This window comes from Scyliorhinus canicula, chromosome 15, assembly GCF_902713615.1.
Source record: "Scyliorhinus canicula chromosome 15, sScyCan1.1, whole genome shotgun sequence".
Classification (NCBI taxonomy): Eukaryota; Metazoa; Chordata; class Chondrichthyes; order Carcharhiniformes; family Scyliorhinidae; genus Scyliorhinus; species Scyliorhinus canicula.
In genome coordinates, this window is record NC_052160.1 from 72,982,561 (window position 1) to 73,005,725 (window position 23,165).

General features: G+C 47.0%; 1 protein-coding gene across 7 annotated transcripts in view; it reads right to left on the reverse strand.

Annotated features, from left to right (window-relative positions):
- The window catches only part of rhbdf1a (rhomboid 5 homolog 1a (Drosophila)), a 497,373-nt gene that overhangs the window by 39,084 nt on the left and 435,124 nt on the right, over positions 1 to 23,165 (reverse strand). For all 7 annotated transcript variants that reach the window (XM_038819453.1, XM_038819449.1, XM_038819450.1 and 4 more), the window contains 5 exons: positions 18,822 to 18,933; positions 17,249 to 17,323; positions 15,753 to 15,914; positions 5,758 to 5,861; positions 4,616 to 4,679 (listed from right to left, as the gene is read on the reverse strand). In XM_038819453.1, coding sequence (XP_038675381.1) covers positions 4,616 to 4,679; positions 5,758 to 5,861; positions 15,753 to 15,914; positions 17,249 to 17,323; positions 18,822 to 18,933 — 517 coding nt within the window. The remainder of the gene's footprint in view (positions 1 to 4,615; positions 4,680 to 5,757; positions 5,862 to 15,752; positions 15,915 to 17,248; positions 17,324 to 18,821; positions 18,934 to 23,165) is intronic.

The window sequence follows — 23,165 nt, forward strand, 5'->3', positions numbered from 1 at the left end:
CCGTAACATTGTCATCAAACCAGCAGACAAAGGAGGGGCCACCATCATACTGAACAGAACGGTCTACTGCAAAGAAGTGTACCGACAACTCAACAACCAGAAACATTACAATTACCCTCAGATCCAACCAAAGAACACACCCACCAACTCAATAGACTGATTAAGATCTTTGAGCCAGACCTTCAGAGTACCCTACGTGCTCTCATCCCACGTTCTCCTGCGTTGGAGATCTCTACTGTCTCCTGAAAATACATGAGCCAAACACACCAGGCCATCCTATCGTATCAGGCAATGAGACCGTGTGGTCTACAGGCTACATTGGGGGCATCTTGAAACCCATCATACACGTGTGTGCGTGGGTTTCCTCCGGGTGCTCCGGTTTCCTCCCACAGTCCAAAGATGTGCGGGTTAGGTGGGTTGGCCATGCTAAATTGCCCATAGTGTCCTAATAGTAAGGTTAGGGGGGGGGGAGGAAAGAGTTGTTGGGTTATAGGTATAGGGTGGATACGTGGGTTTGAGTGGGGTGATCATTGCTCGGCCCAACATCGAGGGCCGAAGGGCCTGTTCTGTGCTGTACTGTTCTATGTTATATGTTCTAAGGAACGCCCAGCTTCTGTTGCGACACTACGGACTTTTTACAGAAACTCAGAACCATGGACCAGTTGAACCAGGAACATTCACAATGGACATCTCGGCACTCTACACCAGCATCCCCCATGATGATGGCATTGCTGCAACAGCTTCAGTACTCAACACCCACAACTGCCAATCTCTAGGCCAATTCTACAACTCATTCGCTTCATCCTGGATCACAACGCCTTCACCTTCGACAACAAGCTCTTCATCCAGACACACGGAACAGCCATGGGGACCAAATTCGCACCTCAATAAGCCAAGATCTTCATGCACAAGTTTGAACAAGACCTCTTCATTGCCCAGGGCCTTCAAGCCACGCTATACACCAGACATATTGATGACATTTATTTCCTTTGGACCCACGGCGAAGAATCACTGAAACGACTACACAATGACATCAATAAATTCCATCCCACCATTAAACTCACCATGGACTACTCTCCAGAATCTGTTGTATTCTTGGACACACACATCTTCAGCAAGGATGGTCACCTCAGCACTTTGCTTTACAGCAAGCCCACATGATAACCTCACGATGCTCCACTTCTCCAGCTTCCATCCTAAACACATTAAAGAAACCATCCCCTATGGACAAGCCCTCCATATACACAGGATCTGCTCAGACGAGGAGGAACATAACAGACATCTACAGACGCTGATAGCCGCCCTCGTAAGAACGGGATATGGTGCCCAACTCATCGATCGACAGTTCCAACGCACCACAGCAAAAAAACGCACCAACCTCCTCAGAAGACAAACATGGGATGCAACCGACAGAGTACCCTTCATCGCCCAGTACTTCCCCAGAGGGGAGAAACTACGACATCTTCTTCGCAGCCTTAAACACATCATCGATGAAGACGAACATCTCGCCAAGGCCATCCCCACACCCCCACTACTTACCCTCAAACTGACTATTGTTTGCAGCATACTACCCAGCCTTCAGGAGAACAGCAACCACACCACCACACAACACTGCCATGGCAACCTCTGCAAGAAGTGCCAGATCATCGACATGGGTACCAACATTACACGCGAGACCACCACCCACCAGGTAAGCGTTACATACTCGTGTAACTCGGCCAATGTGGTCTATCTCATACGCTGCAGGAAAGGATGTTCCGAAGCGGTACATTGGCGAGACCATGCAGACGCTGCGACAACGGATGAACAGACATCGCGTGACAATCACCAGCCAGGAATGTTCCCTTCCATCGGGGAACACTTCAGCAATCAAGGGCATTCAGCCTCTGATCTTCGGGTAAGAATTCTCCAAGGCGGCAGGACGCAGAATCGCCGAGCATAAACAGGTAGCCGCGTTCCGCACGCATGAGTACAACCTCAAACGGGATGTTGGATTAATTTCTCACTACATTTAACCCCCCACTATCTGGCCTGAGTTTGCAAAATCGTACCAACTGTCTTGGCTTGAGACAATTCATACTTCTTTAACATGTGATCATTCCTCTTCACTCACCTGATGAAGGAGCTACGCTCCGAAAGCTAGTGATTCCAAGAAAACCTCTTGGACTTTAACCTGGTGTTGTAATAATTCTTATTGTGCCCATCCCAGTCCAAAGCTGGCATCTCCACATCACCCAAGAAATATGCACTCTGGAGCTCAATCCGAACATGGTGCATTGCATCATCACGTAAATATTCATTTTCTTCTACTACTCCCTCCAAAACAAGTTTCTAAAATTACCCAGAAAAGAGTAATTATGGAGAGGACAGGCCTTTCAGCCCATCCAGTCCATGCTGGTTCTCTGCAGTGCAATCAAGTCAGTCTTGCTCCCTTGCTCTAACCCTCTAGCTCTGAAAGTTTATTTACCTCAAGTGCCCATCCAATTTCTTTTGGAAATAATTTATTGGGCGTGATTTAGTGGGAAAAAAACCAGGGTCCTGTTTTGGGTACTTTTAGTGGGGCGTTTCTCGGTGCTGCCCTGCTATCAAACAAGAGGTCACACTTACCTCACATTTTCAAATGCCTCCCCGATCTCCGACCTCCCACCGCCATCTCTGGACCCCCCCCCCCCCCCCCCCCCCCCCCCACTCCACCCCCCACCCCCCCGCAATGGCCCAACTTACCCACCAGGGATCCTCAAGCCCCCCCTCTCACGCCACCTCATGAAGGCAGGGCACCCCAGGCCAGATCCCTGGCGAAGGCAAATTGGCACCCTGACACAGCTAACCTGGCACTGCCTGTCTGGCAGTGCTACTCAGGCACTCTGGTAGTGCCCAGGTGGCGAAAGGAGTACCAGGGTACCAACCTGCCCAGAGCCCAATCACCCAGGGGCCTCCGATGGCCTGGGAAACCTCTCGGATGCTGTTACGCCTGGTCCATGTTTGTATGGACCAGTGCGAAACAGAATCATGGCGAGTCTCCCAGGGCCGGGCTTTCGGAGAATCCAACGGCAATATATTTATATGTGACAAATGCTCATTAATTATGGAAGCCTGGATCATGCCCAGTGAGGGCAAGCCCATGTTGTATGATGTCTCATGAGATCTCGTTATCTTGCAAGGCGTTCCAACGTCACAAGTCTCACGAGAGGCCTCTTGCGAGATTTAACAGGCTTGTCGTGTCACTGAGTCAGGCACGATGAAGCCATTTGATCAGGTCCTTTGTTTATACTTCCATCACAATCAAAGGCAGAGTGTTCAAGGTCATTCTTATTTTCTGCATGTAAATATTATCCCTCACATACCCTGTCATCTTTTGCCCCAAAACTTAAATCTGTGTCTCCTAGTCCTTGTACCATCAGATAATGGAAGTTTTGCTTTGCCTACCTCAGCTAAACCTGTTTTAATCCTGTACACTTTTATCTTCCCTCAATCTCCTTTGCACCAAGGAGGAAAATCCCAGTTTCTTCAAACTAATCTTGTGACACCAGACTGGACACAGGTGGCCTCTCTATATCCCTTCTTCCAAAATGCATCGCTGCATTCAATTCTATCTGCCAGTTGTCTGTCCCCTCTGCTGTCTATGAATGGGCAGTCTATCAGTATCATCCTCACTGTTTGCTACAATTCTAAGTTTGGTACCATCTGCATATTTTCAAATTCTACTTTGTGTTCCAAAGTCCAAGTCATTTATATGCAGCAAAAAAGACATAGTGCTGGTAACACTGACTCTTGGGGAAACCATTATCCAATGTGACGGCACATGGCACAGTGGTTAGCACTGTTGCTAACTCGGGTTCAATTCCGACCTCGGATGATTGTGTGGAGTTTCCACTTCCTCTCCATGTATTTTCTCCAGGTGCTCCGATTTCCTCCCACAGTCCAAAGATGTGCAGATTAGGTGAATTGGCCATGCTAAATTGCCCCTTAGTGTCCAAAAGGTTAAGTGCAGTTACTGGGTCGCGGGGTTAGGGTGGAGCCATGGGCTTATGTGGGGTGCTCTCTCCAAGAGCCCGTGCAGATGCGATGGGCCGAATGGCCTCCTTCTGCATTGGGAATTCTATGATTTTATGAATTTCGTCCAGTCTTGGAAAAAAAAACCAACCATCTACTATAACTTGTTTCCTGTCCTTAAGCTTTAAAAAAAAATCAAAACTGACAGAGCTTTCTACTCCAGAAGGCTAAATGGTGCCTTTTATGTGACACTTCCGACAAATGCCTTCTTAAAATCCAGATAGACAACATCCACCACATTCCCTTCATCAACCTTTTCTGTTACTCCAACAAAAAAAATTCAATTAGATTAGTCAAACCCAATCTACCTTTCACAAACTTGTGCTGGCTTGCCTGAATTAACTCAAACCTTCCCAACTGCCTACTGACTTTTGAAAATATCTCCGACATGAGCTTCTTAATAAATATTATTATGATCAAATCGGAGTGTCGAAGTACCATACTGAAGTGAAAAAAATCAAACTGCGGCCTACTAGTAGCAGCACCACCACAGTGGCGAGAAAAGTGAGCACTTTAAGAAATAATAGTTGAACTATGGGAAAATGTTAATGTAGGGTCTTACCGGCCATTTGGTGATATCATCAGACCATTCATGAGGAGGAACAGAGCCAGGCTCAACACAAAACCTGAAAGAAGGAGAGCAAATTATACGATAAGAGTATGAATATTTTATTGTTTCCTGTGTTCCACTAGTAAACCGATGTTTAAATTGACACTCATCTTCAGTGTTGCCAGCACAATGGAACTGTATGTGGGGGAATTTGGAGGTATCGCCCTCTGCCCACACTCTGCCTGCGATTTTCTCCTCATTAAACTCGTAATGATATGGACATTAATTTTGTGAATTTTAACCCCACTCCCAATTTTCACGGCAACTTCATTGCAGTGTTAATGTATGCCTACATGTGACATTAACGAAAACTATTGGTATGATTGGGAGACAACATGGGTAGTAACTGACCTTCATGGATTCAACTGCTTTCAGTTCGTTGTAACAGGCTCCCAGGAACCTATCGCTATTAATCTTGCCCTCCGAAACTCACTCAGACAATTCGAGGCCGACTGCAATGTCCTTATTAGAACAAAGAATAATATACTACAGGAATAGGTCCTTCGGTCCTCCAAGCCTGTATCGGTCGTGATACCAATCTGGGCCAAAAGCCTCAACCCATCCTTGTGCCATATCCCTTCTATACCCATCCTATCCATGTATTTGTCAAGATGCCTTTTGAATGGCGTTAATGTATCTGCTTCCACAGCCTCCCCTGGCAATGTGATCCAGGCACTCACCACCCTCTGCATAAAATACCTGCCTCGCACATCTCCTCTAAACTTTTCCCCACAGACCTTAAACCTATTCCCCCTGATGACTGTCCCTTCCATCCTCGGAAAGAGTGCCTGCCCATCCACTCCATCCATGCCCCTCACTTGTCGACCTCTATCAGGTCACCCCTCAAACTCTGTTGTTCTAATGAAAACAGTCCGAGTCGATTCAGCCACATAGCTAACACCTGGCTGATATCAGCTAATTCAGAACAAAGTGAAGGTGAAAGCGGAGACCTTTTACTGTTCCTCACATGGCATCGTTAAACATCCTTTTGCCGTACAAGAGGACTTTAACCTATGCCAAGGGTTTACAGTTATGACAGAATTAACATTAGACTAGCTATTTTTCTGCTGGTGAACAATACTTGACATAATTACCTTGGGTCCTGGTGGCAGACTGAACCATAGTTCCTGGGGCTCTTGTCAGCCAGTAGTGGAACACTATCGTGCTGTGGCCACTTTACCCAGACAGCGAGTGTTGACTGAAAGAAACATTACGCTGTGTTAGATATTCATCCTGTAATATCCAAAAGTACTCTGTCCTCTTCCTATGATTTGAATAGGTTGGCTTCAGAAACACTCTCATCAATACGAACAATTTTTAGCGACGAAACATCCAGTTGAAAATTTACTTGGAGCTGCCACCTCTCCACTATTGGTTGAAGTACAGAATCCCCCATTTACCTAGAAATACGGCTCATTCCCAACAAAATTACAGGGGTGGAACTGCAGCAACTTGGAGGAAATTCCCATCTTATGGGGAAGATTTTCTACCCTCACTTTTGGGGGCAGGAATAGCGGTGGAGCATCAAGCACGAGACCCAAAGAAGAGGCTTTTACGCTGGTGGGATTTCCCCACTTGATTATCCCTGACCCCGGCCAATGACGTAACGGGAAATACAATCTTAAAATCTCCATTTGCAACATTTAACTAGCATTATCAGGCCCTTGGGGGCGGCTCGGTAGCACAGTGGTTAGCACTGTTGCTTCACAGCTCAGGGTCCCAGATTCGATTTCTGGCTTGGGTCACTGTCTGTGCAGAGTCTGCATGTTCTCCCCGTGTCTGCGTGGGTTTCCTCCGGGTGCTCCGGTTTCCTCCCACAAGTCCCAAAAGACGTGTTTGTTAAGTGAATTGGACATTCTGTACTCTCCCTCTATGTACCTGAACAGGCGGCAGAGTTGGATTGGATTGGTTTGGATTTTTTTATTGTCACGTGTACCGAGGTACAGTGAAGTGTATTTTTCTGCAAGCAGCTCAACAGATCATTCAGTACATGGGAAGAAAAGGGAATTAAACAAAATTCAAGAAAATATATAATAGGGCAACACGATATACAATGTAACTACATAAGCATACAGATTGTAGTGTTAATGAGGTCAGTCAATAAGAGGGTCATTTAGGAGTCTGGTGAAAGTGGGGAAGAAGCTGTTTTTGAGTCTGTTCGTGCATGTTCTCAGACTTCTGTATCTCCTGCCCGATGGAAGAAGTTGGAAAAGTGAGTAAGCCGGGTGGTTGGGATCCTTGATTATGCTGCCCGCTTTCCCCAGGCAGCGGGAGGTGTAGATGGTGTCAATAGATGGGAGGCAGGTTCGTGTGATGGACTGGGCGGTATTCACAAGTCTCTGAAGTTCCTTGCGGTTCTGGGCCGAGCAGTTGCCATACCAGGCTGTGATGCAGCCCGATAGGATGCTTTCTATGGTGTATCTGTAAAAGTTGGTAAGGGTTAATGTGGACATGCCAAATTTCCTTAGTTTCCTGAGGAAGTATAGGCGCTGTTGTGCTTTCTTAGTGATAGCGTCGATGTGAGTGGACCAGGACAGATTTTTGGTGATGTGCACCCCTAGGAATTTGAAACTGCTAACCATCTCCACCTCAGCCCCGTTGATGCTGACAGGAGTGTGTACATTACTTTGCTTCCTGAAGTCAATGACCAGCTCTTTAGTTTTGCTGGCATTGAGGCTGAGATTGTTGTCGTTACACCACTCCACTAGGTTCTCTATCTCCCTCTTGTATTCTGACTCGTCGTTATTAGAGATCCGGCCCACTATGGTCGTATCGTCAGCAAACTTGTAGTTGGAGTTGGAACCAAGTTTTGCCACGCAGTCGTGTGTGTACAGGGAGTAGAGTAGGGGGTTAAGTACGCAGCCTTGTGGGGCACCAGTACTGAGGACTATTGTGGAAGAGGTGTTGGTGTTCATTCTTACTGAGTGTGGTCCGTTGGTCAGAAAATCGAGGATCCAGTTGCAGAGTGGAGAGCCAAGTCCTAGGTTTTGGAGCTTTGGAGTGTGGCAACTTGGAGACTTTCACAGTAACTTCATTGAAGTGTTAATGTAAGCTTACATGTGACAATAATAAAGATTATTATAATAGTCACCCCCATGTTAAATTGTCCATTCACAGCTACATCAGGGCATACAGATGTGAATCACCACGAGTGCCCCATGATATGCAGCTGGCTATCAGGACCAGCTGGAGTCACATAGGTGAGTGTAGCCCCAGGGGGAAAAGGGCCATGCCCGGGTGGTAGCCTGGCACTGCTCCCAGCGCAGAGAGTGCTGGGGGGAGGGTGGGCTATGTATCAGCATAACGTCGCGGGATCTGCCTTGATGTTTATTTGGTAAAGTATCTAAAAATACGATGGGAAAAGCCGACAGCGCACCCGGCGGGCGACCCTCATCTTCTGCCCAAGGTGACACTTTGTCAAAAAAAGTGGCAGAATTTCACCCTACATGTCTTTTCCACTTTCTGCTTATTTGAGGAAGGATATGGTAATTGGAGGTAGTTCAGAGGAGGTTCACCAGATTGATTCCGGGGATGAAATATTGATGAGATATTGGACTTACGCTCGTCGGAGTTTAGGAGAATGAGAGGGGATCTGATCGAGGTATATAAAATACTAAGAGGGATTGATAAAGTAAACTTAGACCAAATGTTCCCCCTTATGGGGAAATCTAGAGCGAGAGGTTGCCCGGGTTTCCTCCGGGTGCTCCGGTTTCCTCCCACAGTCCAAAGACGTGCAGGGTAGGTGGATTGGCCACGCTAAAATTGCCCTTAGTGCCCAAAAAGGTTAAGAGGGGTTACTGGGTTAGGGGATAGGTGGAAGTGAGGGCTTAAGTCGGGGTAGACTCGATGGGCCGAATGGCCTACTTCTGCACTGTATGTTCTATTATCTATATAGTTCAGAGGTAGTCGATTTAAAACTGAGATGAAGAAGCATTACTTCTCGCAGAGTGTGGTGAATTTGTAGAAATCGCTGCCTGAGAGTGTGATGGAGTCTGAATTATTAAATGGTTTCAAGGAGGAGATAGATACATTTCTGATTTTTAAAAATGGGTTAAATGGATATGGGGAACAGGCACGGAGGTGGATTTGAGACCAGGAATAGATCAGCCATGATCTGATTAAATGGTGGAGCAGGCTCTAGATGCTGAGCTGCCTACTTCTGCTCCTAATATCTATTTTCCTATGAAAGTGCTTGTGGCCTGATACCTGGGAACAATCTGGTTACATGGAAAGAAGGAGGGAGTTCACAATACACTTCATCAATAATAATAGTTTGCAAATGACTGCCAGTATAAATGAAGTATCAACGTGAAGAAAAAATATCCGTTAAGTCTGTTTCTGAAGGGCAGCACAGTGGCGCAGTGGGTTAGCCCTGCTGCCTCACGGCGCCAAGGCCCCAGGTTTGATCCCAGCTCTTGGTTACTGTCCGTGTGGAGTTTACATATTCTCCCAGTTCTTGCATGGGTTTCGTCCCCACAACCCAAACAATGTGCAGGGTAGGTGGATTGGCCATGTTAAATTGCCCCTTAATTGGAAAAAATAAATCGGGTACTGTATATAAAAAAAAGAAGTCTGCTTCTGAAAAGGGCAGCATGGTGGCACAGTGGTTAACATTGCTGCTTCACATTGCCGAGGACCTGGGTTCGATCCTGGCCCCGGGTCACTGAACGTGTGGAGTTTGCACATTCTCCCCATTTCTGCGTGGGTCTCACCCCCACAACTCAAAGATGGATTGGTCATGCTAAATTGCCCCTTAATTGGAAAAAAATTAATTGGGTACTCAATTTATAAAAGAGAAAAAAATTCTGTTTCTGAAATATTAGTAATTATGTGGGTTCATTCAATTTACAATGCAAAAGGAGGCCATTTGGCCCATCGGGTCTATACTGGCCCTTGAAGAAGAGCGCTCTACTTAAGCCCACACCTCCACCCTATCCCCGCAACCCCAATTAATCTTTGGACACTACGGAACAATTTAGCATGGCCAACCCACTTAACCCTTTGGACTGTGGGAGGAAACCGGAGCACCTGGAGGGAACCCACGCAGACATTGGGAGAACGTGCAGACACCGCACAGACAGTGACCCAAGTCAGGAATCGAACCTGGGTCCCTGGTGCTGTGAAGCAACAATGCTAACCACTGTGTTACCTTGCCGTCCAGAGTGGGTTCTTGCCACCTTTATCCAGCCCACCTTTGCATGGGAGGACAAATGTTCTCTGTATCCATTCTGTGAATAGTTACTCAGAGTATACAGGAGCAATCTTCACCGAACAACACCACTGATAGCTCATTAATATTAAACATGTTTTTTTCGAGGATGACCACCAACCAGCAAAAAGAGGCAGTGTCTTTCTTAGCTTTTAAAAAAATAAACAATTTTATTGAAGTATTTTTGGCATATAAATGACATTGTATACTACCGTACAAAAGGAAAATCAAATAACTCATAGTGCAATCCACGAATCCATTCGCGCAGGAACCCGCCTAAACCACCCCCTACTCTACACTACCCTATCCTGGACTCACGGGTCCTCCGACACCCCAAAGATTGCCACCTCAGGGCTCATTACCACCCCAGTTTTCAAAACTCAGGACATGATGTCCGCAAATCCCACAGATAGTCCCAATCGACCCGGTTGAAAGCCTTTTCCGCATCCATAGCTATCACTATCTCTGCCTCCCTGCTCTCCGGGGGCATCATTAAGCAGCCTTCTTAGATTGGCTGCCAGTTGCCTACTTTTTACGAACCCAGCTTGTTCCTCCGCAATTACGTCCAGTACACAGTCCTCAATTCTAGTCGCCAAGACCTTGGCCAGTAACTTAGAGTCTACGTTGATCAAAGAGATCGGCCTATAAGACCCACAGGCCTCCGGGTCTTTTTCCCATTTCAGAATAAGCGAAATAGTGGCCTGCGACATCGTCGGGGTTAGGACCCCTCTGTCTCTTGCCTCATTAAAGACCCTGACCAGCACGGGGTACACTATCTCGGCAAACTTTTTGTAAAACTCCACCGATACCCATCCGAGGCTTTACCCGACTGCATGACCTTCAGGCCCCCCAGTACCTCTTCAATCCCAACTAGGGCCCCCTACTAGGGTAGTCCTACTACCAACCCCCCTACCCACTCTTGGGAAGGTCAGTCCGTTCAGGAATGGTTTCATCCCCTCCGGTCCCCTGGGGGGTTCCGAAGTGTACAGCTTACTATAAAAGTCCGTAAACACCTTGTTCAGCCCTGTCGGGTCCCCCACCAGATTTTCCTCCCCATCCGCTATCCTTCCTATCTCCCTAGCCGCTTCTCTCTTCCTTAGTTGTTGCGCGAGCATTCTGCTGGCCTTCTCTCCATGCTCCTATATCGCGCCTTTTGCCTTTCTTTTTTTTTAATAAATGTTTTTTATTGAGTTTTCATGTTTTATATTGACAAATTACAAATTATTAGAGAGAGAAAAAAAACACGCAAAAATTAACATATATATTTACAGGTAAGCATCTTCGTAATAACAACTGTGGCCACTCCCCCTTTAGCCGGCTTACGTATTTTACATTCCCCAATATGGCCGAGGCACATGCTTATAGGCATTTATTTACAGTTTGGTTTTGGGCCTTAGCTTGCCATCAAACCCCCATAACGAACCCGTAGCCCCCCCCCCCCTCCGGCCACCTTCCCCCGATTCCCGTCCATTTTCCCCTGATTCTTGGCCACCCGACTATTCTTCCTCTTGTACGTTGGCCACAAACAGGTCCCGGAACAATTGCATGAATGGCTCCCACGTTCTGTGGAAGCCGTCATCCGACCCTCGGATGGCGAATTTGATTTTCTCCATTTGGAGAGATTCCGAGAGGTCGGACAGCCAGTCTGCAGCTCTGGGCGGTGCTGCTGACCGCCAGCCAAACAGGATTCTACGGCGGGCGATCAGGGAGGCAAAGGCAAGGGCGTCCACCCTCCTCCCCAGGAATAGATCTGGCTGGTCTGAAACCCCGAAGACCGCCACTATCGGGCATGGCTCCACCCTCACCCCCACCACTTTGGACATAGCCTCGAAGAAGGCTGTCCAGTACTCCACAAATCTGGGGCAAGACCAGAACATGTGGGCGTGGTTGGCCGGGCCTCTTTGCCACCGTTCACATCTGTCCTCCACCTCCGGGAAGAACCTGCTCATACGGTTTCTTGTTAAGTGGGCTCTATGTACCACTTTTAGTTGGGTCAGGCTGAGCCTTGCGCACGTGGAGGTGGAGTTGACCCTATGTAGTGCTTCGCTCCAGAGTCCCCACCCTATCTCAGTCCCCAGGTCGTCCTCCCACTTCCTTCTTGTTGCGTCCATTACGGTGTCGTCCCTTTCTACCAGTCGGTCATACATGTCGCTATAGTTCCCTTTCTCTAGGATACTTGCATCCAGTAGGTCTTCCAGTAGTGTCTGTCGTGGCGGTTGTGGGTACGTCCTGGTCTCCTTTCGTAGGAAGTTTTTGAGCTGGAGGTACCGTAGCTCGTTCCCCCCAGCTAGCTGAAATTTCTCTGTCAGTTCGTCCAGTGTTGCGATCCTGTCGTCCGTGTATAGGTCCCTGACTGTCAGTGTCCCCCCGTCCTGCCTCCACCTTTTGAAGGTGGCGTCAGTCAGTGCTGGTGTGAACCTATGGTTGTTGCAGATGGGAGCCTTGTCCGACATTTTGGTCAGGCCAAATTGCTGCCGCAGTTGGTTCCAGGATTGGAGGGTGGCTGTCACCACTGGACTGCTGGAGTGTTTTTTGGGTGGGGATGGGAGTGCTGCCATGGCGAGGGCCCGGAGGGAGGTCCCCATGCAGGAGGCCTCCTCCGCACGCACTCACTCGGCTTCTGGCTCCTGGATCCATCCCCTTACTCGCTCGGCTGTTGCTGCCCAGTGGTAGAATTGTAGATTCGGGAGAGCTAGCCACCCCCTGGATTTTGTTTTTTGTAGGACCTTCTTTGGGATCCTAGCATTTTTACCCCCCCATACGAACGCCATGATAAGTTTGTCCAGCACTTTGAAAAAGGCCTTGGGGATGTAGATCGGAATGGATCTAAACAGGAAGAGGAACCTGGGCAGTACGTTCATTTTGATCGTCTGGACTCTCCCCGCGAGGGAGAGTGGGAGTGTGTTCCATCTTTGCAGGTCCTTTTTTACTTCCTCCGTCAGGCTGGTGAGGTTCCATTTTTGGATCCCTGTCCAGTCATGGGCTATTTGGATCCCCAGGTAGCGCCTTTTGCCTTTCTAAGCTGCTCTACAGCTGTGCCTGTAGTCAGCACCCCAAATTCGGCCTGCAGCCTCTGTCGTTACCTGAGTAACTCTGGCCTCGGGGACTCCACGTAGCTCCTGTCCGTCCGTAAAATTTCCTGAACCAGTCGGTCTGTTTCTGCCCTGTCTGTCCTGTCCCTCTGGGCCCAGATTGAGATCAGCTCCCCTCTCACCACTGCCTTCAGTGCCACCCAGAGCACTGCTGCTGAGACTTCTCCGGTATCATTTACCTGCAGGTAATTCTGCATGCATTTCCTGAGTCTCTCACACACCGCCTCGTCCACTAGCAATCTAACTTCCAGCCTCCATTGTGGGCGCTGGAAGCTATCCTTACAAATCTGTAGGTCTACCCAGTGCGGAGCATGGTCCGATATGGTAATTGCCGAATATTCTGCCCCCACCATCCCGGCCAGCAAGTCCCTACTCATGACAAAGAAATCAAATCAATTTGGGAATACATCTTATGAACATGGGCGTCGTATGAAAACTCCCTCGCCGACGGCCGGCTAAATCTCGACGGATCAGCTCCCCCATTTGCTCCATGAACCCTCAGTTCCTTTGCCATCGCTGGCAACCTGCCTGTTTTTGAAGACGACCGATCCAGACTCGGGTCCAGGACTGTGTTAAAGTCCCCGCCCATGATCAGTTTGCGTGAGTCCAAGTCGGGGATCTTGCCTAGCAACCTCCTGATAAAATCCACATCGTCCCGATTAGGGGCATACACACTGACTATCACCCCTTCGAGCTTACCCCATAAAAAATCTGCCTGTCCGCAACTGTACCCTCCGCCTCAAATTGTACCCTTTTATTAATCAGGATCGCAACCCCACTAATCTTAGGGTTGAGCACCGAATGAAAGGCCTGACTGACCCAGCCCTTCCTCAACCTAACCTGATCTGCTATTTTCAGGTGCGTCTCCTGCAGCATGACTATGTCCACCTTCAGAACCCGCAAATGCGCGAACACACGCACCCGCTTCACTGGCCCGTTTAACCCTCTGACATTCCAGGTGATCAGCCTGGTTGGGGGGCACTTCGCCCCCGCCCCCCACTTGCCGATCAGCCATCCCCTTTCCTTGGCGAGCCCCCAGCCATGTGTCGCGCTTCCTCTGGCCCGCCTCCTTGCCAGCTCCACCCATGACCTCCTCACTATTGCCACGTCCAGTTTCCATCCTCGTCAGCAGAACAACTTCCCCCCCTCCCCCTTAGTAACACCATCCTACCACCTAACCCCTGCTCTAGCCTAACTGTATGAATTCCCCCCCACCTGGCTTCCATTGACGAGCCCACCCAGCTAGCCTGGTGGCTCCACGCGTCTCTCACCCATTGTTCCCTGGCTCCCCTCCCCTCGGCCCATCCATACCACTTCCCCAAACCAGCCCTGCTTAAACACACACTCTATATAAGTCAAAGACATCCCCGACAATAGTGCAATTTAGATCAAACAGATAGAGATAAGAAGTACCAGGCACTCTCAGCCCTTCCCCTCCACACACAGTAGATTGCAAAAAATTCCCCCGAAACCTCCATCATAACCACACCTTTTTAGCTATTTTCTTTTTTATTTTCCCCCTACCAAACCTCCAACCAAACAAGAAGCCCAAAAAGGAAACATTTAGGGAAACCACGAAAAAAAACAAGAAAAACACATCGCAACCAAAATACCTCAACCTAAAAAAGGTCAAAAAAACGAAAAGAACGGATCCAAGCATGCAGGCATCTCTCAAAGCGAGAGAGAAACAAAATAGACTTAAAAAGTTCCACCATGAGTCCTCAGCTCAGATGACCCTTGCTTCTGAACAAAGTCCATTGCCTCCTCGGGTTCCTCAAAATAGTGGTGCTGGCTCTCATACATAACCCACAGTCGTGCCGGAAAAAGCAGGCCGAATTTCACCTTGTTCTTGAACAAAATCTCCTTCACCTGCCTGTAGCCTCCCATCCTCCTGGCCACCTCAGTGCTCAGGTCTTGGTAAACATGCAGGGTGCTATTGTCCCAGGTACAGCTTCATTTCCTCTTGGCCCATTGCAGAACCCGCTCCTTGTCCAGGTACCTGTGGAACCAGACCACCATCGCTCGTGTGTGAGACCCCCTGCGGGACTCACCAAGGTGAGGTGCTGCCTCACCTGCACTCTGTATGCCCTGGCGGGCGAGGGAACACCTAATTTCCCAGCAGCTTCTGGAACATATCTGCCACATTCGCGGCAGCATCCAGTCCCTCAGCCCCCTCCGGGAGGCCAACGATTCTTACGTTCTGCCGGCGAGATCTGTTGTCCAGCTCCTCCAGCCTTTCCAGGAGCATTTTTTGCTGTTCCTCAGCCTCCGAATCTCCACGTCTGCCACGGTTTGAAAGTTGGCCTGCTCCTCCACCATCTTCTCCAGCTTCTGGAGCTTCTCAGCCTGACCATCCAGCCTTTTATCCCAATCGGTCCATCGACTTCTGGAGCGGCTCCAAATTATCGCACTTCAGAGCTAAAAAGCCTTCCTGCACAGCCTGGAGCAGCTGCTCCATTGTAGGCTGAGCTGTCGGCGCCTTGCTCTGGGCACCGGCCATAATGGTCTCTCTAACATCCTCCACCGTGCCCTTGTTTGACCACGTCTTCTGCTGTTTACGGTCCCTCCGGCTTCTTAAGTCCATACAACTCTGTATGGGTTCAGTGCCCGGGTTCTATTGCTTTCCAATTCCACGCTCAAAAGCGCAAAAAAAGTCGGGGGAAAAGGTCCAAAAGTCCGACTGAAATGGGAACCACCAAATGTGCGACCTACTCCCTCATAACTGCTACCGGAAGTCCACCTTTCTCAGCTTTTGTGATTTAAAGTTTCTTAGAAAATGTGTACCTACCGAACAGTCTTTCTCCGAAGTTTGAACACACCCGGACTTGTCGTTCCGTACACAGCAGGCAGATTTATTTTCCTCTTCTCTTTTCAGTGTAATTAATTCATGTACTTGCTGGTCTTGCCTCATACAAGGAGAGAACTTTGCTCCAAGGTGAATTAAGGCTTCCTGCAACAAGAATAACACGGTCATGATAATGGCAGAATCAATTTTTTTAATCCCAGTTTAACCATGAATTTGGGAAAGGAAGAATATCTATGAAGAACATAATAATGTCCACTTCATCTGTGGCATGGAAGATCATCAAGTTGCACAGGCCATCATGCAATAGAAGGCAGAACAAGATGATCACATTTGCTTGTTAATGTATGCAGGCACACATTACAACTTCGTACTGTTATCTTGGGCAGAATAATACAAGCCTCCTGTGGTACTGTTAAGGCTTTCAATTGCATTGACCAAACCAACCTTTGATAACTGCATCCAGTTCACTTTTCCACCCCACACTTGGTGGTTAAGGTATTGTGGTCATGGTACAGAGAAATAAACGAGGCACGCTTTTGCTTGCACTCATCAGCACAGAACAACAAGAATACCAAATCTCAAAGGGATTAATAATTTAGACGGCATGTAAGGAGTATGTGCTGATTGGTTAGCAAGTGGACCCTGATAGACAGAGGTGTTGCCACTGAGAATGCACCACGGAACAGTTAACTGTCAAACCTTTGCTTAAATTCAAACCAAGGCATTGCCCTGGGGAATGCACCAGTGAATGGCTGCCCCGCAAGTTTTTGTATGATTTTAAAAAGGCACAATACGTGAACATGTCCTTTCTGTTTGTATTGCGTTAGACTGTATGTAGGTTCCAGCACTTGTAACTGAACCACAATAAAATGTTACTCCTTATTGTAAAGAGAATGAACTATTATGAAAGATTAGGGAGGGCTCTGGGGTTAATTTCCAGTGAAGGTCACTGTATTTTAAGTTAAATGCATCAAAAATATGCCAAAGCATCTCTGAGCTCAAGCTGGTCATCCAGGATGTACTACATTTCATTTTGAAGAAAACGTACAGTGCATAACTTTGTGCATGATTGGAGGGGGGGGGGGGGGGGGGGCAGCGTTAGTCCCCTATAATTTGTATTTGCAAGGGGTTCAAGGCTGGTTTCAAGGAGGGGAGCTGCAAGCCTAATTTTTGGCCTTTATCACGATGGTGGGCAGCACATTGCTCATGGCGTGTGCTTCCTGCCTTCCTGTTGGTGGCTTAGAAAGTCATTTAGCACCTGAAAAACAGCTGGATTTTGGGGCTGTTCTCTTTGATGGTTATAGAACTAGGTCCAGAAATCACAATATCCAAGGTAGATACACTGAACTTTTATACAAAAAAAATTAAACATATCAATTCTAGAGTTCATTTCTCCAAAGATGAGCTGTGGTCATAATTATGGCGAACTTCATAGAAATTAAACAAAAAGCTTCTAAACAGAATTCAAACTCACTCACAGAGTTTGGTCCAATCCAGAAGTTTTCTTGCTGCACAAATTTTACATTTTCATAGACACCTTTATTTCTTAAAATCTAAGAAAGCAAATGAAAATGATTAAATCCATGAGCTGTGGATAATAAATGTGAAGCAAAATCAATTTAGCATCAGAACGCGAAGAACAGAAGTAACAGCACGACAACAGCTAGCCAGAAGCATGGAGAATGGTCGAGAGTGGGTTGGACATCCATGGAAGGTTGGGGAGTGGCTTTTGTTTTCCACCACAAGCCATGCTCCACCTCCACAAGGGTGAAAGACACATTGGTTATGCTGTAACACAGTGGAAGAGCGAAACAAATTGAAGACCAAGATAAGCAGAATCTCTTCTCTCAGAGGATCGAAGTCTCTGGGATTCACTTCCTCAGAGAGCAGTGGAATCAGTGAAAATGTTTAACGCTGGGTTTGACACATTTATGATCAGCGAGGTAGTCACGGGTTTAGGGGTAGGGAGGGGTGCAGGCAGACACAAAGTGGAGCTGATGACACTATTAGACCAGCCATAATCTTATCAAATGGAACAGCAGGCTTGAGACCTACTGCTGCTCTTAATTCTTGTGTGCTCTTGTGTTAAGGAGGGGCAGAATAGTCCTAAAGAACTCCTTGGATGTTTCCTTTTAGACCCTGCTGAGGTTTTAGTGGGCTTTCCACTGTTACCACACTGTCACCATGACCTCTCCCTGAATGGCCTCTGGGAGTGGTGATGGGTAGCAATATTGGTCAGATTTCCAGGTCCTACCTCTGCATCACCATGTGGCCGGGCAGTGAAAGAAATCAGTTTTGATTTTATGCTACAATATCACCCAAATTCAGGTACTGTCAATGAGAAGTATTAAGCCCTTTGTCTCACATAATCAGCAAGAAAATATTTTAAAACTTCCTTTTCTGACAAACTGCAGATTGCTGAAGGAACAGTCAAAGAAATGAGGTATACTGGGGAACATCTTGCTGCCCGCCGCAGGAATCGCTGCTGCAATCGTCGCGGACGAGAGGGAAGATGTAAAGGACCATTTAAAGGTCCACTAATCTCGGGCGGGAATTCCTAAGTTTTGGGACATTCGTGAGCAGAAAATCCTGCCCACTAATTTTAATATGGACCTGTGCATGAAAATGATCTTGTTATAAATTGTTCAGAAGTGTAAAATACATTGCTGAACTCCCTGAATGTTAATTTGCCGTGACCTGTCACTTAATTGGTTTGAATATACTCACAGAAGCTGAATAAGGGAAAATAAGCATTTCTCGATGTCAGTGGTCAATGAGATGTCCATTAAAAAACAGCCGTACTCAGCTTTGCAAAACTTTGCAAGAAATTTTAAAATGCACGCAAACGATTGTCAGATCAGAGGTGAATATTAGATAGTCCAAGTAACAGGAGCAGAAGGGTAACAATATACTTCTGCAGTTTACAAATCATATTTTATTTTATTTTCATTTGAACACAATATGTTGTTATTGAAATACAAATGGCCTTTGAGAAAAATTACCTCAAGCTGGGGATATAGGAGACTACTTCGTTCTCGATTTATTACTTACTGAATCTACAGTTTCATGTTGAGAAAATCCTATTGGAGCAATTCCATATATACACACGGCTAGGATAGTAATCAATATGTGCACAAATGTAATCCAGTATGTGAAAAATGGCCTGTAATGAAAAGGGAGCTGCTGTTAGTGATCACAAAATTGTACTGAACTCATTGTTTGAGCATTTAACAACCTAGCCCATGTAAACTATAGCCCCAACCCACCTCCCATCCATTGACTCTGTCTACACCTCCTGTTGCCTTGGGAAAACAGGCAGCATAATCAAAGACCGCTCCCACCCGACGTATTCACTCTTCCAACTTCTTCCATCAGGCAGGAGATACAAAAGTCTGATAACACGCACAAACAGACACAAAAACAACTTCGGTCCCGCTGTTATCAGACTCCTAATCCACCCTCTTATGGACTGAAGTGATCTCTTCACACATCTTCTCCACTGAGTAGTACGACACTCCTGCATGCTTCACTCAATGCCTGTGTCTATGTATTTATATTGTGTATTTTATGTTTGCCCTATGTATTTTATTTTCATGTACAGAATGATCTGACTGAACAATACACAGGAAATTATTTTCACTGTACCTTGGTACACATGACAATAAGGAAATCCAATCCCTCGACAAGTTAATTCATGCCCTAACATTTACAGAGATGAGCTGTAAAAGGCATTCACATGCTGTTGCTAGGCTGCTCGACTACTTGGAAACCTGCATTGCAATGTTAAAATTTAAATCAAGCTGCCAGCTACACTGTGGGTGGGTATGCACTCGGATATGAATGCATTCTCTATTTTTGTATTTTTAACCATGCCAAACCTCTGTCTCACACTGTATGTGTGTGTGTGTGTGTGTGTGTGGTTGGGGGGGGGGGTTTAATATTGACGCCAGTGTGTTAAATGTGTTGCATGGAGCCCACTTGTTAAATTACAGAATTGCAGAAATGACAACACAAGTACAGTCTTAACATTCCTTGTAGATCAGCTGTCTTGTCGAGTATGAACAGACATGCAGGAGCATGTCCAGGATAATAAAACGGGAACAGGCATGGATTTACAGATCATGTTAACTTAATGCTAAATGAATACAGCTTTTCTGCTGGGGCGCTCTCTTAAACAGATATTCTCAATTGTCTCAAAAGTATACTGAATCCAAGTTACAATCCTCTTTCTCAATTTTTTTTAAAGAATCCCTACAGTGCAGAAGGAGGCCATTCGGCCTATCTGTTCTGTGGACAACCCTCTGAAAAAGTATTGCACTCAAGCCCACTCCTCCGCCCTATCCTAATAAACCCTAACGAAACCTGCACATCGTTTGGACACTAAGGAGCAATTTATCATGGCCAGACCATCTAACCTGCAGATCTTTGGACTGTGGGAGGAAACGGGAGCACCCGGAGGAAACACACGCAGACATGGAGAGATTGTGCAAACTACACACAGACAGTATGACATTATCCAGAACTCAACTTTATTTAGTTTCAACACTGTCACGTTTTAAGAGGTAACAGATTTTCCTCATTTAATGCAGTGTAATCAGATTTATATTACGAGTTGCTGAGCTGAAGGATCAATTTTGCAGAGATCACAAACCAAATCAACCGTACACTGTCAAAATCGATTTCCCACTTTCATTCCCGTATTTATTGATTTTTCAGATCCACCTCTTGATTTTTCAGTTCTTGATCTGTTAACTGTTTGAATCATTGTTAGGATACCGGAACAGGCCCCAACATTTATTCGGACACCGAATGTGAACCCCAAATAATATTTTTACATTTATAAAAGTCTGAGGAAAGCATACTTCATCCCAAGAGCGTCGACTCTGATCAATGAGTATCTTTTATGTTAAAACAAAATTTAATTTAAACACAGATTAACATAAAGGAAATAATTTTTTTTAAAAAATCTTTTTATTGGCATTTTCAAAATTATAAAAATTTATATACATATGCCGTTCATTTTCATTTATTGTACAGTACAAAACGGCTTCTTCTTAGGTTTCCCTATTTACAGTCTGCCACCATCTGACTCAGCGAACAATCTTCCCTACCCCCCCATTCAGCTCCCCTCTCCCTAACTCCCCTTCCTCCGCCAACCGCCCCCTGATGCCTTCCCTTTTTTGTATTAAATGTTTTATAGTACAGTTTTCATAGAATTTACAGTGCAGAAGGAGGCCATTGAGCCCATCGATTCTGCACCGGCCTTTGGAAAGAGCACCCCATTTAAGCCACACTTCCAAGTTACCCCCGTAACTCAGTAACCCCACTGAAACATTTTTGTTTTGGACATCAAGAGCAATTTAGCATGGCCAATCCACCTAACGAGCACATCTTTGGACACCCGGAGGAAACCCACACAGACACAGGGAGAACACGCAGACTCCGCACAGTAAACGACCCAAGCCAGGAATCGACGCTGGAGCTGTGAAGAAACTGTGCTACCATGCTGCCCCTTTATAACTTTGAATAAATTATGGATACAGGTATGTACCTTGCAAAGCAAAACACATCGGCTCTAAGAACAATAACCGGAAGGGAGGGGTCTTTCCTCCCCTCTCTCCTATTCTTTCCTTTTTACCGATCATCTAACTGCATTGGAGGGGGCACCTGGGTGGTGCCCCCCAATGCTTTTTACATTCTTTTGTGCAGTAGCCTTGGCATCGGCCATTGCTCGTTTCCCCTTCCTGTTTTTCATTTTTTCCATTAAGGGGCAATTTAGCGTGGCCAAACCACCTACCCTGCACATCTTTGGATTGTGGGGGTGAAACCCATGCAAACACGGGGAGAATATGCAAACTCCACGGACAGTGACCCAGCGCCGGGGTCGAACCTGGGACCTCAGCTCCGTGAGGTAGCAATGCTAACCACTGCGCCACCTGGCCACTTGTTTATTTATGTGTTGGCGACAACAGGTCTCGAAACAGTCGGGTGAATGGCTCCCATGTTTTGTGGAAACCCTCTTCAGACCCACGAATGGCAAATTTGGAGAAATTCCAACAGGAATGAAACAATTCTTAAACACATGGAAAATATGGGACTTCCGGTGGCGGCTATGAAGGAGTAACACGCAGATTTGGTGGCTCCCGCTCTGGTCAGACTTTTGAACCTTTTCCGTGGTCCTGCCGGCAGAACCTAAGAATTGTTGGGATCCCGGAGATGTTCGAAGGAACGGACACTGGGGCATACATCGCAGACTTGTTTGAGAAGCTGCTGGGGAATGGGGCATTCTCCCTGCCCTTGGAGGTGGATAGTGCTGTCAGAGCACTCGCGAAGATGGGAGACCCCCCCCCCCCCCCCCCCCCCCCTGGGGCTATGGTGGTGAGATTCCACAGGTTCTCGGATAAGGAGTGTATTCTGCAGTGGGCCAAACAGACATGGAGCTGTAAATGGGACAATGGTATCCTGCAGGTTTACCAAGACCTGAATGTGGAAGTGGCCAGGAGGAGGGCAGGCTTCAACCAGATCAGGGCAATTCTTTTCAAGAAAAAGGAGAAGTTTGAACTGTTATACCCAGCCTGCCTCTGGGTCACGCGTGAGGATCAGCACTTTTACTTCGAGTCGCCTGAGGATGCGTTGGACTTTGCAAGAAAGAAAGGGCTGGCGAAGGACTGAGAAATTTTGAACTTGGCCACAATGTTCATGTTTTTGTTTCTCTGGTTTTGTAAAAAAAAGTTTCTCGTTTTGCGTTTTATGGAAGATGTTTGTGGTGCTGTTTGCATTGATTTGGAACCAGCAGCAGAACGGAATGGGATAAGGTTTTCAGTTTCACTGTTGGGGGATGGAGGTGTGCTTGTTTTGATCTGGGTGTTTTTCTGTTGGGCAATTGTGTGGGAATCGTTTGATTTTGGAGTTTGTTTGTATGAGCGGGGCTGTTGGGGGAGGGGGGGAAGGGTGGGGGGGGGGGGGGGGGGGGGGGGTTGGAGGTGCCGATCACGGGCTGGAGGTGGCCTGAAAAGGAGATGACTGATCGGTGGAGGGGAGGGGGCGGCAATGAGCCCCCCAACTAGGCTGATCACCTGGAATGTTCCAGTTAAATGGGCTGGTCAAAAGGGCACATGTGTTCACGCATCTTAGGGGATTGAAGGCGGACGCGGTAATGTTGCAGGAGACGAACCTTGAGGTTACAGACCAGGTTAGACTGAGGAAAGGCTGGGTCAGTCAGGTCTTTCACTCGGGACTAGATTCAAAGACTAGAAGGATCACGATCCTGATCAATAAGCGGCTAGTGTTTGAGGCAGGTAGAATAGTCTCAGATGTGGGAAGTCAGTACATTATGGTCAGTGGGAAACTGGAGGGAATGCAGGTAGTATTAGTAAATATGTATGCGCCAAATTG